The sequence below is a fragment of the Capricornis sumatraensis genome, chromosome 23, assembly GCF_032405125.1.
Source record: "Capricornis sumatraensis isolate serow.1 chromosome 23, serow.2, whole genome shotgun sequence".
Classification (NCBI taxonomy): domain Eukaryota; kingdom Metazoa; phylum Chordata; class Mammalia; order Artiodactyla; family Bovidae; genus Capricornis; species Capricornis sumatraensis.
This window is the reverse complement of record NC_091091.1, coordinates 15,875,020-15,893,399: the sequence shown is the minus strand read 5'-3', so window position 1 is coordinate 15,893,399 and position 18,380 is coordinate 15,875,020. Positions and strand designations below refer to the sequence as shown.

General features: G+C 39.5%; 1 protein-coding gene across 4 annotated transcripts in view; it reads right to left on the bottom strand.

Annotated features, from left to right (window-relative positions):
• The window catches only part of LGI1 (leucine rich glioma inactivated 1), a 36,487-nt gene extending 18,347 nt beyond the window's left edge, over window positions 1-18,140 (bottom strand). For 3 of the 4 annotated variants that reach the window (XM_068961636.1, XM_068961638.1, XM_068961639.1), the window contains exons 1-2: window positions 17,926-18,140; window positions 17,450-17,521 (exon numbers count right to left, since the gene is read on the bottom strand). In XM_068961636.1, the coding sequence (XP_068817737.1) occupies window positions 17,450-17,521; window positions 17,926-18,140 (287 nt within the window). The remainder of the gene's footprint in view (window positions 1-17,449; window positions 17,522-17,925) is intronic. The other variant, XM_068961637.1, reaches the window with a different exon arrangement.
• Between the last annotated feature and the right edge of the window lie 240 nt (window positions 18,141-18,380).

Sequence of the window (18,380 nt, the reverse complement as noted above, 5' to 3'; positions counted from 1 at the left end):
TTCCCAGCATCAGAGTCTTTTCCAATAAGTCAGTTCTTTGCATCAGGTGGCCAAAGTATTGGAGTTTCAGCTTCAGCATCAGTCCTTCCAATGAACACCCAGGGCTGATCTCCTTTAGGATGGACTGGTTGGATCTCCTTGCAGTCCAAGGGACTCTCAAGAGTCTTCTCCAACACCACAGTTCAAAAACATCAATTCTTCAGCGTTCAGCTTTCTTTATTCTTTTATTTTTTTAATTCTTTATTCTTTTTAATTTATTAAATTTTTTGTTTAAAATTTTTTAAATTTTATTTATTAAATTTTTATTAAATTCTTTTTAATTTATTAAATTTAATTTTTAAAATTTTAAATTCTTTATTCTTTATTTCTTTATTCATTCTGTATAGGCAGAATGATAGAAGGGGGAGGATGAAATAAGGCAGAAATAGATACAGAGAAATACCTCGTATGTTCACTGGCTTGCAAACTGTCCCAGGGACTTAAAAATCGCTCACTTCAAGTCACTGCAAAAAATGACTTCTAACATTCATGCTCCTTATATTGAATCAGATGCAAAACAGAGTACGATATGGATATAAGTGGCCAGAATTAACCCACACATGTCAGGGAAATAAAATAGGGTTTTTGCTAAAATTTTTATCTGCTCATCCATTGCTTATGCCTAGCACCTATAATAGTGCCTCTCCCATAGTGGACATTGAATAAATATTTGTTAAAGGGGAATTTACTTTACATTAAATTCTGGTTATCACTACATTACTAGATTTAATGTTCCTTACAGCAGGGACTTATCCTTATTGATTTTTTTGTCCTCAGTCCTGAGCACAGTTCCTGGCTGAAAGCTATTTGCTGAACTAGTTTTTAAAGATCAAAACTTCTGGCTAAAAGTACAACGATATCCGAAAATATGGGTGAATCTCATAAACCTAAATCCAGGGAAAGAAGCCAAAATGCAATAAAGTACATCCTATATAATTGCTCTTATATAAAGACGAAAGTGAAGGTTGCTCAGTCATGTCCGATTCTTTGGGACACCATTGACTTGCACAGCCCATGGAATCCTCCAGGCCAGAATACTAGAGCGGGTAGCCTTTCCCTTCTCCAGGGGATCTTCCCAACCCGAGATTGAACCCAAGTCTCCCACATTGCAGGTGGATTCTTTACCAGCTGAGCCACCAGGGAAGCCCCAGCAAAACTGATCTATGCTGGCAGAAGTCAAGATAACATTTACATCTTGGAGATGAGAAGAGGGCACAGAGGAAGTCTTTGGGGTAATGATAATGCTTGGTTTCTTGACCTGGGTGCTGGTTACAAGGGTTCTTCACTTTATAAAAAGTCATGAGGAAAGGGGTGGGGTGATAAATAGGCAGAGCAGAGAGGAGTTTTAAGGCAATGAATATACTCTGTATGATACCATAATGATGGATGCATGTCGCTATACATTTTCCCAAACCCATAGGATGCGCAGCACCAAGACTGAACCCTAATGTAGACTCTGGCTGATCAAGTAAGTTCATCAGTTGTAACAGAGATAACACCATGGTGGAGGATGTGGGGGATAGGGGAGGCTATGCATGTCCCGGGGTGAGGAGTCTATGGGAAATTCTGTGCCTTCTCTTCTATTTTGCTGTGAACCTAAAACTGCTCTAAAAAATTAAGTCTTAATTTAAACTCTCAAGATGTACATTTAGGATATGCACACTTTTCTTTATGTAAATTTTATTTGAATAAAAAGTTTTCTTATAAAAGCTAAAACAAATCCCTCTGGCTAAGATAATATTGAATGCATTAGCCCTTAGATTCTAAATTCAATTGTAGTTTTCTGTGGACAAGATATTCCATGGGCAAAGATTGGTAAATTTATACATACATTCTAAACATAGTCGGTCGAACAGCCTATCCACTTTATTATCCCGTGTATGCTTAAGACTTAAAAAGATCCTGTTCTATAAACAGGGTAAAATGCCCATCTTTAATTTTTATCGGTTCCTTTAGAAAGTTTGATTTCAATATCATAATTTGTTATTGAGCCAGATATGTTAAAGAATCCCATAGTCCTTGTTAAAGGAACCTATGTCACCCCACCTCATCTTGATGTACAACAGACCTGGGGCAGACCTGTGTGGCCATGTTTTATACCTCATGACTTCTATCACTTTTCTTAAATTATTAGAACAAGAAGGACTCCTTTTCTCATCCAGAATAGCTGATCCTGAGATCGGTCAGCATCCCACGGCCCAACTAGTCTGGTTCAAAAAGGCAAGTTGGGCTAAATATGAACCCCTTCTTGAGAATTTGGAATCACAGAGATGGAGCCAGCCAGCAGAGGAGCTGAAGGAGGAAAGATGCCTTAGGGCTGAGTCAGCTCCACGGCCGGAAAGCTGTGCAGGGCGCACTCAAAGAGAGCAGAATGTGGAGGAGACCTCACAAAGGGCTGCGTGTGTAAGGCTGGATCAGGGAGATGCCCAGATCTGTGTTTGATCCTAGATCTGTGCTTCTCAATATTAGCTTCACTTGGACTCACCTGAACAGCTTTATAAATACTGTTACCGTGTTCTCACCCTCAAGGATCCTGGTTAATCTGGTTAAATTCTGTACCTGTGATGTGGCCTGAGCATGGGATGTTTAAAAACTCCCCAGGAATCTCTTATATGCAGCCAGGGCTGCATATGGTAAACTTTCTGGTCAGTTACAATAGCCTTCCTTTACCTGTGGCGACCAAGGGGAACTCTGCTCCTCGTAGCAGGTGTGGCTGGAACGGGTGCTCTGATACACAGAGATGTCATAGATTGTCCCTTGCCCCTAACTACAGGTAGCGAGAGTCCATAATACTGTAACTCAGATGTGACGACTGTCCTCACAGTTGCTGCACATGGAGGGGTGGGTGGGGATCAATGTATTGTCTGAACAAACTCCTTACCCTGAGCTCCAAATCAGAGACCTCACCCCATAGATTTGCCAAACAGCCATCCTGTGGGTTTGTACGGGGATAATGTAGAATGCGTCCTCTGTCCCTGGGCCTGTGGGAACATTTGAGGTCTCTGACTCTTTCTTCTTAGGAAGGGGAAAAGGCAGGCATGTTCCCTAGAATGCTGGTGGAGGTGGACACAAGGCTGCACCTTGACCTTTCTGTATCTTAGCCATCAGTCTCATGAATTCAGTATGAAAACAAGGGAGTATAGAAAGGGTGGCGAGGACTGTTTTCCTTTGCAACCAAGGGAATGTATGTTTCCTTACCAAGAAAGATTTAAGACCATACATAGATCAATTGATTGCTCAGTTGTGTCTGACTCTTTTGTAACTCCATGGACTGTAACCTGCCAGGCTCCTCTGTCTGTGGAATTTTCCAGGCAAGAATACTGGAGTGGGTTGCCATTTCCTACTCTAGGGGATCTTCCTGACCCAGAGATTAAACCTGCATATCTTGTGTCTCCTGCATCGGGAGGTGTATTCTTTACCACTAGTGACACCTGGTATGTTTCCTTGCCATGAAACAGATTTAAAACCATACACATCAACTATCAATTCCATGCAGGCAATAGTTCATTCTCTAAATCATCATTGTTGCCTCCACAATAACCTGTATTTCATAAAATGCTGCTGCATTTTCTTACTGGGGCTTTGAAACAAGTAAAGTGGTAGAGTAGGTGTTAATAGCTGTTTGACAGGAACAAACTGTGGCCTAGAGGGCTGTTAAAAGCTTTGACCAAGATCATAAGACAAAATCATAAGACAAGATCATAAGACCCAAGACTCCTGGTCTACTGCCCTTTCCACCCCTTGGGTGGTCTCTCAGTATAGGAGCCGAATCACATAATAACACAACATTCACATTATGACAGACAACTATAATAACACTACTCAGCTTATGCGGATTTAAGAAATCTCATTAAATTATAATTCCTTTTTTTAAAGGAATTAATTAATCAAAATAAGTATCCTAAAACTCACAGTAAGATTAAAAACTTATGTTTTTTTTATCAAGAATTTTAAAAGTCTAAACTATCACAACATTGTCAAGCAGTTATACTCCAAGTTAAAAAAAAGAATTTAAAAAATATGAATGCAGTTTGGTGTATTCTGCTTAAGGATACTATAAGCTCAGTGTAAAAATTCTGGAAAACTCAGAAAAACTTAAAGAAGACAATAAAAATGACTGTCACCATACTACCCAAAGATATGAATATATTATACATAATATCTATATGATATATGCATGTATATATTTATAAAATTTATAAAATTAGAATAATAGTTTTTATTGTTCTGTGTCCTCCTTATTTTTCCAAGAACAATTTCTTATGACAAATTTTCAATATAAAATGTTAACAGATGAGTAAGTCTTATACTATAAATATTTCAGGATTTAACTTTTTTATTGTTGATTCCAGTTTTCACTGTTATAAACACTACCATGACTACTCTCACATGCAAGTATTTTCCCATATCCCTATTTCTTTCCTTAGAGTAGACTTACGATAGATTTTTTTAAGCTGGCATTGTTGGATTATACATGGTTTTTATGTCTCTATTTATTACTAACTTGTTTCACACTACATATTCAATTCTGAATATAGAAATGCCTATTTATCACATCCTTACCAATAGTTAGTATTATCACTTTTGTTTCCTTTTCTATGAAATCATGTCCTTTGACCATTTTTGCTGCTTTCTAAGCACCTTTTATTTATTAAGATATTACCTATTCTTTTCCTTTCTTATATGATGCTGAATGTTTCCCTACTGATTATGGTTTGCCTTTTGAATCATGATTTTTAACATACAGACATTTTACATTTCTAACAAAATATATCAATGTCTATTACAAATTCTTTCTTTGCTCTAATTCTTAAAATGTTTCTTCTTACCTTGATATTAATGAAATATTACTTACTGCTCCCTCTATAACTTTTTTTTAACTCTAATTTATTTGGAGCTTGCTTTTATCTATGATGTGAGGTGAGACACTGCCTTGATTCCTTCCTAGATATTCACTCAAATTTGCCAAAGCCTGTCATTGAATAATTAATGCCCTTCCCACTTGTGTGTACATATTCAGTTCAGTCAGTTCAGTCGCTCAGTCATGTCTGACTCTTCGCAACCCCATGCCAGGCCTCCCTGTCTATCACCAACTCCCGGAGTTTACTCAGACTCATCTCCATTGAGTTGGTGATGCCATCCAACCATCTCATCCTCTGTCATCCCCTTCTACTCCTGCCTTCAATCTTTCCCAGCATCAGGGTCTTTGCAAATGAGTCAGTTCTTCGCATCAGGTGGCCAAAGTATTGGAGTTTCAGCTTCAGCGTCAGTCCTTCCAATGAACACACAGGACTGATCTCCTTTAGGATGGACTGGTTGGATCTCCTTGCAGTCCAAGGGACTCTCAAGAGTCTTCTCCAACACCACAGTTCAAAAACATCAGTTCTTTTGTGCTCAGCTTTCTTTATAGTCCAACTCTCACATCTATACATGACTATTGGAAAAACCATAGCCTTGACTAGACAGACCTTTGTTGGCAAAGTGATATCTCTGCTTTTTAATATGCTGTCTAGGTTGGTCATAACTTTCCTTTCAAGGAGTAAGCGTTTTTTAATTTCATGGCTGCAGTCACCATCTGCAGTGATTTTGGAGCCCAAGAAAAGAAAGTCTGTCATTGTTTCCACTGTTTCCCCATCTATTTCCCATGAAGTGATGGGACTGGATGCCATGATCTTCGTTTTCTGAATGTGAGCTTTAAGCCAACTTTTTCACTCTCCTTTTTCACTTTCATCAAGAGGCTCTTTAGTTCTTCACTTTCTGCCACAAGGGTGGTGTCATCTGCATATCTGAGGTTATTGGTATTTCTCCCTGCAATCTTGATTCCTGCTTGTGCTTCATCCAGCCCAGTGTTTCTCATGATGTACTCTGCATATAAGTTAAATAAGCAGGGTTGACAATATACAGCCTTGATGTACTCCTTTCCCTATTTGGAACCAGTCTGTTGTTCCATGTCCAGTTCTAACTGTTGCTTCCTGACCTGCATACAGATTTCTCAAAAGGCAGGTCAGGTGGTCTGGTATTCCCATCTCTTTCAGAATTTTCCACAGTTTATTGTGATCCACACAGTGAAAGTGAGAAATAGATTTAAGGGACTAGATCTGATAGACAGAGTGTACATATTGCTTCCTTCAAAAATCTGCTATTTTATAGGGTTTTTCCAAAGATGAAATCTTGAATTTACTTAGTATTCCTACTGTTTCCTAATTTATTATTTTATATGCTAATTATTTATTTTCTTTTGAGTTCCTTAGAAAAGGTATTGTTTCATGCTCAATTCATATATTTTTATTCTTTCTGATTTAAAATGAAAGTATTTAGAAATATGACTTTGCCTCTATTTAAAGCGTCCAGTAAGTTTTAATAAGTAGTCTCTTAAAATTGCATTTTGATTTCAACTAGTATTTAGAATAATATTCTTAAAATTCCCTATTGATGATATTTTTTAAATGTTTTCATGAGTTAAAATTAACATTGCCCTAGGACTGAGGAGGATGAGATCTGTAAAATGCCTGCTAACCCTGAGCTCCAGTTTCTCTTCTGACTATTTGCATTCACCTGTCTGTAGGAGTGGGTCACATCTCTCTATAAGCAATAAATGAACACCAAGGCCATCAGGTTATTAGGAGGTTCTTGGACGAAAAGCTAGGATCAGAAGCACTTAATTCAAAAGGAACAGAGAAGTGTGTGATAGGGTTAGCATGGAGGCTGGTGTGCTGAGGTCAGCAGTAGAGGAGAAAAGGAAGAAGCAGAGGATCACAGAATGAGGATCGAACTACATGAGAAGGAGGTCAAGGCTGAGGCTGCCCAATGTCCAGCTGGGGGTCCACAAGAGTGAAATGATTGGGCAGGGACATGTGTCGATGCCAAGACTGAAGGGCTGCTAAAGCAGTTTCCTGCCCTGGCTTCACACCTCTTCTAGGGACCAGGAAGGAGCACCCTGAAGAGGGAATCACAAAGCCTGAGTCTTAATTCCCACTTGGCCATAAATCCTCCGTGTGGCCTTGAGCACATCACTTCTGCTCTCTGTATTGTCAAATGAGGGATCTGAACTAGATAACCAGAAAGATATGTGAGTCTGGGCTTGTAGAGCTGCAGGCTTCATTCATGGAGGAATAGGCATGGGCTCCGCATGAGGAGTGGGAGTCTTGGGTAGGCAGGTCTGCAGATGGTTGAATGGGAGGAGTAAACTTGCTGGAAAAATCTCCCCTTCTCTCAAGCCAGACTGGCCCCCTGGCTCTAATGACACTCCTTCAGACTCCCTTTAGTCACCTGTGACATCTTAACTCCCATCAGAACTGACATTGGCCACAAGTGGTCTGCATCTTGTCTTACAGCTCAAAGCAGATTCTCTAGACTGTGGAGGGGGGATGCTTTAGGGGGCTTTCCCATACAAGCCCCACTCTCTAAGGGCTACTCTGGATGAAGAAGAGTGAGCAGCCAGCCTCAGGCTATCGCTTAGAGATGGCATTGATTAGATACAAAATAGAGAATCTGGTTTCTAAGCTCGTAGCTGCCACTTTTATTACGTACATGATACATCAAGCAGGTAAATCTATTTCTTCATCCATTAAAAGAGGAATGGTAATAACAAAAAGACTTCCTGGAAGATTCTGAGAATTATGTGAGATAATATATAAGAGCATCTCGTCAATGCTTCTGCCAAAGAGTATCTCAGCAAACAGCCCAGACATAATATCAGAGCTGGAAGAGCTGTTAGATCTAGTGAAGAACATTAGTTACGCGGAGAGGGAAACTGAGGTCCAGTGATACTGTCATCTGCCTAAGAGAACTGTTATGAGCCTCATCTAGGGAGTTAGGCAGCCATGGGCAGGGTGTGCAAGCACATTTTGTATACATATGTGTGCCTGATGTTTATATGTGCATTTACATGTAAATGAGAGAGCAAGATGCGCACGCTACAGTTGTTAGAGATTTGAGGGCACAGCTGGAACGGCTGGCCAACTTTTTAGAACTGCCTCTGCTTAAATGATTCATACCTTCTAGTTGTTACTAACATTCTCCTTTATTCAAAAGAACAGGGCTGGTTGAATGATAATTAATAACAGGCGGATGATTCACTTCAGTTGAATGCACACATTCTAAGTGCATGTGCCACGTGAATAATTTTATATTTGAATATATTAAAATAGGCTCTTAAATAGGAAAGCATTAAAATGGGAAGCAACACATATGAGCACATTATGTTCTTTTTGACTCTCATCCTTGGAAAACATTTTCAGTGTAACTCAGAGAACCCTTAGGTAGCCCTCTTCTATCTGGATTGATGGAAAACAACTTTAATTTTGCTCCATGTAAATCTGAGAGGGGGGCAGCCTAGAGAGAGATGCAATTCAATTCTTCAGTTTACAGGTGAGGAAAGCAAGGACCACAAAGTGAGTGACTTACTCAAGGTCACAACTTTTAACAGCAGCAGGGCCAAATCTAAAATGTAGATTTTAGATTTGCAAGGATTCCCTGGGGGTATATTCTTAGCCTGCACATTTGAGCATGGGTTTGATTTGAGCATAGACCTACCCCTCTGGTTTTATAGTTCATCACCTTTCCTGCCAGAAATAATCAAAAGTTTTCCTTTCTAGGAGTTGGCACAACTAGTCACAGCCCACCCTCCCGATGCAGTTTATATATTTGGTCTGTATTTCCCTGCTTCTAAAAAACAAAGAAGGGACTTCAGTTTTTTTTAAAGCCTATTATATGCCAAAATCCTCCAGTGAACACTATAATGTAGGCTTTATAGTCTCCATCTAAAATACAAAGAAACCCGAGGTGCGAGCGGTAAAGTACTTTGAAGCTTGTAACTGGCAGAGCTGGGATTCTGTGCTCAGTCATGATCTTTCCCTGACTGGTAATGGTCAGGGCAAGGCTTTGCTTCCTCTTTTCAGTCCCAGCAGATCCCAGATCTGCCACAATCTAGGTTAGCCTTGCCTTGTAGTTCCCAGAGTGCGGGGAACACAAGGCCTTCATGAGATTGGGAGGTTTTACATGAACGACAAGAGAGGAAAAAATCAAACAAATTCATGTAAATTGGGTAAGTGAAGTTAACTGAGGTTCCTAATTACAGGAATCTTCCTATCTGTAAGTAAACTGAGACTCTTCAAAAGGGATTTAAATACACAGTATCCCTATCTTATTGATAATGTGACCCTTTTATCATTGAGTTTAACTACAATGAATATACCCAGGAAAATGCTGGATTAGCCATCTGAGAAATAGCTTGAGGCAGCCCTCTTAAAACAAAAATAGTGAGAGCATAAATTCAAGTTTAGGGGGCTTTTTCCTGTTGAACGGGCTGCAAGTGATAATGCAGTTACTCTGAAGGATGAAACATCCACTGGGAGGTCCCCAAAGAAGCCGTATGTGCCACACACGCTGCTTGATCAGGTGGAGAGCTTGGCAGTGAGGCACATTCAAAGATAATCACACTCAATGAATCCACACTAACAAAGCTGTCTGAGTCACTCCTTATATGGAGACAGATGGTTTAATGTATCCTTTAAGATGACATTCTTTCTACCTGCCTAAGCTCTGCTAGCAAGCCTCTCGAGAGCAAGGTAAGGTATTCATAATTAAGCTAATAAATAAAATGAACACCAAAAGTGCAGATTCCCAGTATCCTATGGGAGGTTAAGAAAAGGAAAACAACAAGAGATTCCAAAGGTTTTCTAAGCCAAGGTGCATTGGGGGTAGCCAAGCATGAATAGAATGGGCAGTTTCCCAAATTTGTTGAGCACAGAATTTTTTTTTTTTTTCAGGACACGTGTTCCACAGGACACAAGATGAGAAAACATTGGTCTAAGGTATAACTTTAAAGTATATAAGTTCTTTGTCATTTGCCCTTTTCTGTGTCTCTCTCCCTCTCTTTCTTAAAGCTGGGAGACTAGAGCCTACACATACCAATGAAAGCTGAATCCTAGGGATACTCAATGTTATTGCCAGCAATGCTGCCACCCTTTCAAAGGGCTTTTGAAACTCTTTTTCAGTGATTGTCTCCAGGGATCAGGACACAGTCCTCCGAATATCCTCATTAATGGCAAAGGTTGACCCTCTGAGAGGGGGTTTGATTTAGGGAACAAAACTGTGCAAAGTTAAGCCCAGCTATTCATGTTCAAGAGGAAGTAGACAGATGTAGTTAAAAGTGAGGATGTGGGTTTAAACTCCGACTTTACCTCTTATGAGGGGTGTGACATCACAGAGGTTACCTAACTTCTAGGACTCAGTGCTTCATCTGCAAAATGGACATAATCATACTTCCTCACAGGGTTACTGTGATAATGAATAAAAAATGAGACAGATAAAGTGCTTACCACCAAGCAATACAAGTGACAAATGTCCCCTAACAAAGCTTTGCCTGGTTTTATTGTATGACTTGCAAACTAGCAATGAAGACAATTCTCAAAGATCTAGAAATGTTTGGCTATAGAAGCAAAGTTAGGAAGAATCTCTGATCTCCTGTAAGGAATTCTCTGAAAGTCAAGAGTTATTTGTATATATAAATTCTACTCTGTTTATTTTTTAAAGGCTCGGGGGTTTTTTGTGTTTTTTTTAGGATTTTCTTTCATGTGGACCATTTTTAACATCTTTACTGAATTTGTTACAATTTGCTTCTGTTTTATGTTTTGGTTTTATCCCATAAGATGCATGTGGGATCTTAGCTCCCCCACCAGGGATAGAACCTGCACCCCCTGCATTGGAAGGTGAAGTCTTAACCACTGGACTGCCAAGGAAGTCCCCCATAAAGGCTCATTTTTTTAAATCACATTTTACACAGGTCATCTTGCCATTTAAATGGCCTCAACAATTCCTTTCCAGTCCTTGCCCTATAGGAGGGGTATCGAAACACTGTTTTATCATCAGCCACTATGGGAGGTCCTGATAAAGTCCCAGTGGACCTGCTTGGGAAATTGGGAACCACATTATTATTCTACTAATAATTTTATAATAGCCAATTTTATAATGTGAGGCTCTTTCATTGAACAATCTAATTTACTGGTTTGTTAGAACTGATACAATAAATTTTGTCCATTTCCTTAACAAGGTCACTTTCTGTATTATATTAAAGTACCCTGTTTGTAGAACAGAATATAATAGCATGTTTAAGCAGAAAGAAACATAAGTTAATTGAACATGAAGATCTCAAAAATGCAAGTTATGTGTGTTTTGTTTGGTCTTTATTCTGTTCAATAATCTGCCTCCAGATGTCTGCCTTTTTCTGAAAATTAAAAAAAAATATGACCCATCTTCATGTAGCACATTCTCATCAGCAATCATCAGTTGGAGCTGAAGATTAATTTTTAGATAAGACATGTCTTCTCTGGTTTACCCCAGTCACTACCACACCCTATTGTCTTATACTCAACTGTTTCTTTCATTTACCTTATCATCCCAGCCCCCATTGGGCATTTGAGTTTGAGAACCACGTTTTAGTCTATCTCTGGTATTTTATACATACGAAATCTGAAATCCAAGGATACTTGGTCACACAGTCCATTACTGTCTGAACTGTATTTCAAAACCATGTCTCCTGATCTCTACTTCAGGTTTCTCTCCATTTTATCACAGAACTACTCATCCTAAGACTGGCCAGTGTTAATTATTTTTAATAAAACCTGACATGTTTACAAAATATGGTGCCAGTTGTTTTTTTTTTTTCAGGAGTGAGAGGATTCTGCTTCCTCTTTCCCCTCTCATTCTCAGAAAGGTAAATAGTTCACCTTTCTTGTGAGAAGTATTTGAAGAAAGATTTCTTAGCAAGTTCTGATGCAGACTTAGTGTAGAACAATGAAACTTTAAAGCTAGCATTGTAGGCAAACCCAGCCTATACAATCAGATGCTAATCTGATGTTATGGTCATTCAAATTAAAGTGATTTTCAGAACAAATAATAAAAGCTAATGTTTATTGAGTTATAGGAACTGTTCCGAGTGCTTTACATGTATTATTTCATTTAATCCTGACTATAATCCTGTATAACAGATACTATGATTATTGCTCACTTTGTATTAATAGATGCAGGTAATGTAGCCTCTATCAGCCATAAGCTCAACAGTGGGCAAGAGTCAACATCATCACCAATCAACTGAGTACCATTTTGAACAAAATGAGAGAGCTTATCAAGACTACTTTATCATACCTTTGAATACAGGCAAGATAGAATTTACCTTCTCAGGGCTCACCTCCAACTTGGAGCTGCCATGTCAAAGCAGGGAGGGAGAGCTGTCACTCACTCATCTGTGTGTCTCCCACAAAGCCCAGTGCTGTGCCTGCTGCACAGTAGAATCCCAAAAAGTTTCTGCTGAAATGGGAGGCCTCTGCTTTCATTTTGTCACTGCTTGCAGCTATACAATGAATAAACACTTGTTTTAGCTAAGCCACTGTAAATAAAAAGGAAACTATCTTTGTGTTCACAAATTTGGTTTCCATCTTAATAATGCTTAATCAGCATCTTTCTTTGGATGTCCTGTCAGACCAGATAAAGGGGGAGTTTGACCTTTCACAGGAGAGAGGCTAGTCCAACCTGAGAGACAACCAGGGTGGCAAATAAGAGTCTGTGCTTGTCAAAGACCTAGAGGAAATCAGAGGGAGACAGAAGGGATCCAGGCAGTGGGTCTAAAGAAAGATTCTGGATGATTTGTCTTTTAAGTTCTGGTACACTGGAAACATCTGTTGAAGAAGTTTGACATCATAAGATCATGAGCAAATGCCTCTTCATACTTTTGTTTGGTTCAGCCCACATTCCAGTCCTCCACACTATCGGCTCCCGTGAAATCTGATCACGTATATCAAACAAAAGGAAGTGTGAACATGACTGAAACTACTGATAGGAAGACAGAAGTCTCTAGTATAAAATCTATGAAAATATGACTTGAATTCAATAAATATGTAATAAGCAAAGTCTTAATCTAAGCTTATAACATCCTTTCTAGGACTATGGCTATTGAGAACCCTCTGTTAGAGACAAGGGCAGATACAAATAGCTCTAAAAATGATGGGAAGAATTAGAAACATCAGAAAGTCTATAGAACTTGAGAAAACAGAGGTCAAGGAATGAGGTACTTCAGGCTGGCATGGATGGAGCTTGTGGTGAGTGTGTGTGTGTGCGCACATGTGTGAATGTGCTATTGATACTATGAGAGATGACCCTAGACAAATAGCCAAATTCTATTAATACCAACTCAGATATTAGATGCTTCTCTGTTTCTAGGGAGCCATTAAAGGCTTCCAAGCATGAGGGTATCAGGATGAGATCTGCACTTCAGGAAGGTAATGCTAGTGGAGGTGGGGAGGAATGGGGTCCAGAAGCAGAGAGACCAGTGTGACACCTCCCCCAGCAGTCTGTGGACAGTGACTGCAGCCTCAGTTAGGACCATGGTCCTGGGGTCAAGAAGAGATGGCAGATTCTTATGCGGTTTGATGGGGGGCTTTTCCTGTTGAAAGTGGACCGAAAGAGGTAACTCCTAACTTTCCTGGTTGAATAATTGAGAGGATGAAATACACTTTCAGAGAAAACATTTGTTTTACAGGGCTGTGTGCACAGTCACAACAATTCAGTAAGAAGTTGAAAATCAGAGCTATGGGTCACTGGTCAGATTGTAGACAAAACAGCCCAGATGATTGAAATTTTTACTTCTTGGTCCATTGTAGGCCATCACCTGGGCACAAACCAAGACATACTCATCCACAAGCACTAATTCCTCTAGAAGCTGATGGGTTTGGCTTGAGTAATCATGAAGGTCATGAAATGTTTCTTAACACTTGTCATGTAAAGAGGAATAGATAAAGAGGCCAATCACTGTGAAGGTGATATAGGCTATGGACATTTTTGCCTGGACAAATAATATTTTTAAGAACTAACTGATAAAATTATAGTAAGGATGGATGTATTATTTGTCTCGTTCATGCTGTTTACTTCTAGGTTTTTTTGTTTTTGATGTCTTATGAACTATATATTTATGTGTTGATTAATAAAAGAAATGATTATATCCTCCCCCCCTCCACCGCCACCCACCAAGGGATCAGTTCTATTGCTTCAAACAAGATCAGACTTCATTGGAATAAATAGAAAATTTTCCAGCTACCTTGAATTCTTATATAAAGATTTTGTGTGTGTGCATATTAACCGAACCCTGTTACTCCCTGCAAATATAACTCTCTGAAGAGTTCTATTAGATAGCTTTAGTTTATTAAAAATTTTATGAACAAATGGCAATGTGTTCACATTTTATACTTTTAAATTTGAATTTTACTTCTGTAATGAGCCCATATCATTGGGGATTTTAGTCTGTGGTTGAGAAGAACAGGGCTGTCCAGTGTGAAAACACATTTCTGTAAATTCCATTCACTACAAGTACCACTCCCTCTCACTGAAAGCAAACTAGAATGAATAATCATTCCCATTGGTTAAGTTTCACAGCAGGCCTATGGAAAACATGAATGAAATTACATTTGCTGGGGAAAGATTTTTTTTTGCTGTTGTTTAAAACCATAGGTGTTTTTAAAAATAGGCTCATATAATTAATCTGATGAAATTTCATTGAATAATTTTATTCTTTCTCTCCTCTCTACAGAGTGTGGGCTTTTGTTTTTCTTGTTCTCTGACACACATTGCCAGCCACGGCCTACCAGGATCTTCTTCCCCAGAACGTGTAACTTAAGGAGGCATTGCGTCTGTTTCCCTCAGTACCCCAGGCTGACATTTCACAAAGTACTTTTCATCATGACTTCTGCAGAAGGTCTGAAAAAGCATTTGGGGCCATAATGAAATTATCAGATTTTTAGGGTGGGTGATGGGAATGGGTCTTTAATTTTCTTTTTCCACAGCTGAGCAAGAAACCAACTGCCTTTGGACATCAATGGAGCAGAATTGATTCAGAAGTTTATCTCTTCACAAACTATGACAGGTCTGTTTGGTAATCTGCGGTCACAAATGCTATTAGAATCCATTGCAAACCCCAAGCAATGGCTGGTGGGATCCAAGTCTGGTCTGATGGCAAAGGTCATGCAAAGGCAAATCAGACCCCTGGGTCTCCATGTTCCAGTGGGGAGTTTTCAGGGCACTGGATGGCCCCGTCCCACAGAAGAGCTCTTTGTGTCTATGAACCATGCATTCCCACCACTGTTATGATTATGGCATTATTCATACTTGGAGCCTTTTCATTTATTTCCTCCTCAGTGGAAATGCACTTATTAGACCCTTTCCCAAGGACAGGAAGAAACAGAGAACATTGGACAGGAAGAATGGGGAGCAAAATCTTGAGGAAACAGAATCCTGGAGATTAGAGACAAACTTTGACCCCTGCCATGTTGAGTTTAGCCAATGTGAGTTAAGTAAGGACATCCAGGGCAAAAATTACTCTCCCTTTTGTTATTTCTGAAACCTGAACTGCTTTTAGAAATAAGGGTTGGAATGTTCCATAGGAACTCGGAGCATGGAACGCAGGGGCATGGCACACACACTCGGTGCGGGCTATTTAAAAACCAGTTCCTTGGCTTCCCTCTGTGATTCTAAATACGTGTAATCACATTACCCTGCAGCAGCCGGTAACTATTTCTATAACACTGTCCAGCATCTGTGCTTGCTGAGGCTGGGTCCACCCAACGGAAACAAAGTGGAGAGATGCTAACTGATGAGGTTGATCAATCCAGGTGTTCTGTGTCACAACTAACAACCGTCCAATGTTGTTAGTAGCGTGTGTCAAATGACACTTCTTGAATTGATCTATTTAATTATCCTGGGGAGAGAGAAGTGCCTTAGCCCATCAAAAGGATGCTTTTAAAATGAGCCATTTATGTATTTGACAAATAATAACATAGTCACAATTGATCACTTTCTCACATACAACCAATTCCTATCCTATGAAAGGATCCCAGCATTGAGGACTTTGCCTCTTTTTTGAATTTGTTTGATGTACTAAACAAACTAATTTGTTCATTGCCCTAATCAACTATTAGCTGTCAGTCAAACAGATAATCACTTAGGAAATATTCTACTCAATTGGTAATCATTCAAAGACATTAGCTAGAAGAAGGACATTAGTCAACATTATTACATAATGTCAAAACACTTGATCAGGTTTGCAAAATGGAATAGTCAAATCAGTTTGGGGATTTCATATAGACAAAGCAATAGATTGCGTGATTTTTCTCACTTTTTTAGCTTCATGTAAAAAGTTAAAACCCTACCATTTATATAATGTGTAACCACTTGTCATATCCTATGCCAAGCATTTTGTCTACTTAAATCTCATTTATTTCTGATGACAACCTTTCAGTGTCATCACCTCCATTTTACAGATGAGAAGACTGAGGCTCAGAGAGATTTAGTCATTTGCACACAATTACATGTCTAGCTTCTAGGGAGTGGTGGAGTGAGATTTACATACAGCTCTCTCTCATTTCAAATCCATGCTATTTGCTTCTCTGTATGTAAAACTTCAAATAGCCAAAATGGCCAAGTAAGGTAAGAAAACAAAAACCCTAAAACAAACAAGCAAAAAAACTTGAGTCCTGGATCATGCAGTTAAGATAACCACAACTCAGTTGATGGACAATTGGCTGATTTCCCCCCTGGAACCAGTAATGACAAGCCATTCTGTGGCCTGACACCTGAGCACCAGGGGACCTCTTGTCCCCTGTGCGGTCCTGCTCTGAGAACTAGCACTCCAACTGCCAAACATTACATATGAGAACAAGTTATCCGTGTTACATTATGCCTGTGGAAAGATCTGATTTCTTAGTCAAATATTATTTTTTGACTCTTTTCAGACATAGATTGAATATGTGGTTCCCTCATGGCTATCTCAAAACACACAGCAAAGACTAACCCTTTGCACTATCCTATATTAATATTTTCTTTCCCTTCTTATAAGGAGACGAGTTATAAATCAGGTGAGATTAGAAAGCAGTCACTCAAGAATGAATATTTTAAGGAATTACCTAGAAAGAACTGAGATTTTTCTTCCCCACATGGTAAATCATACAGAGTAGCAGCCTGCCCCAGGTCCCCCAGGACAACATCTTGAGCGCATATGTTATGCTGGGTTCTGTATTGACTAATTTGGAAACTCCGGGGTAAAATAACCAAAGTTCCCAAGTCAAAAATGAAAGTAAAAGGGGAGAATGAAGTGAGGATCACTGTTACAACATTCCAACAACTTCACAAATAGCCATGAAAGTAGCCGGCATTACAGGTTAGCAAATTTACCATTGCAAGCATCAACCTGCACTGTTGGCATCAGGTCGCAAACAAGCCCATCTACCTCTCACGTTACTGATAATTCTTTTCCTCTCCAGAAATATAATTACATTTGACAAAATTAATATTGAGATCATTTTACTAGAGGGCTTATCTAAATATATGCTATATTAAAAATAGTCATGATATAAATATTTCTCACAAGAGCTGCAGCGATGGTGTGAATAAAAAACTCCCTTCGGAGATTTCAGTAAAACCAGATCTCACAAAGGATCTGAAAGAAAACAAAACAACAAACAGACACACACAAAGAGACACACACACACACACAGAACACAGAACAAACCTTATGTTAATCCGATTTAGCAAAACAGTCACTATTTGACACTATTTCATGAAGTATGATACTGTGCCTTGCCAGCTAAAGTAGGAGGCATGAATCTGCTGCAGGTTTCTCATAATAATGTTCGGGGAGTGGAAGATATCTAAGCATGTTCTGTAGCAGCTAATAAGAATCAAAATTTCTAAATGCAGCAGAATGTTAGCTCTGTCAAACAGCCAGGCTTGCAAGAGGAATCTCTCTCCCCATGCCCTTTTACCAATACATACAAAGACCCAAATACATCGGCTGGAATTTTAAAATCGTAAATTAGATATCAAAATGCTTACGGGCCTTACAATGAGATAACGTCAGGAGGAACGGTGCGTGGAATGGATCTGGCATTCTCACATAAGGCATTATCTTTGGTACAAGTACACACGGCAGGGCATTTTGGCTTTGCTGGTTTCTTCCCCTCAGTCAGCAGAAGCGCAGATAAGAGACATAGGCAATAAGCAATTCTTTTCAGGGGGATGCAGGCATTTCCCATCCTTTGGCTTCTCTCTGATTCCATGCAGTCGAAAAAATATCCCCAAACATGAACAGGGCTTCTGGAATTCAGATGGTGATTGTCTTGCTCTAAGATCAGGTCACATAAGAGTCCACCCTTTTCCTCTGCCTCTGTCTCTCTGCTTTTCAAAACAGGGACCTGCAGCTGATTCGTGAGCCGCTCCTGGCTCCAGCGAGGCACTGCTGGGGAAGAGACCTGTGAGGTGCTGCGAGATGGGAGGGACCCAACGGCTGGAGGAGAGAG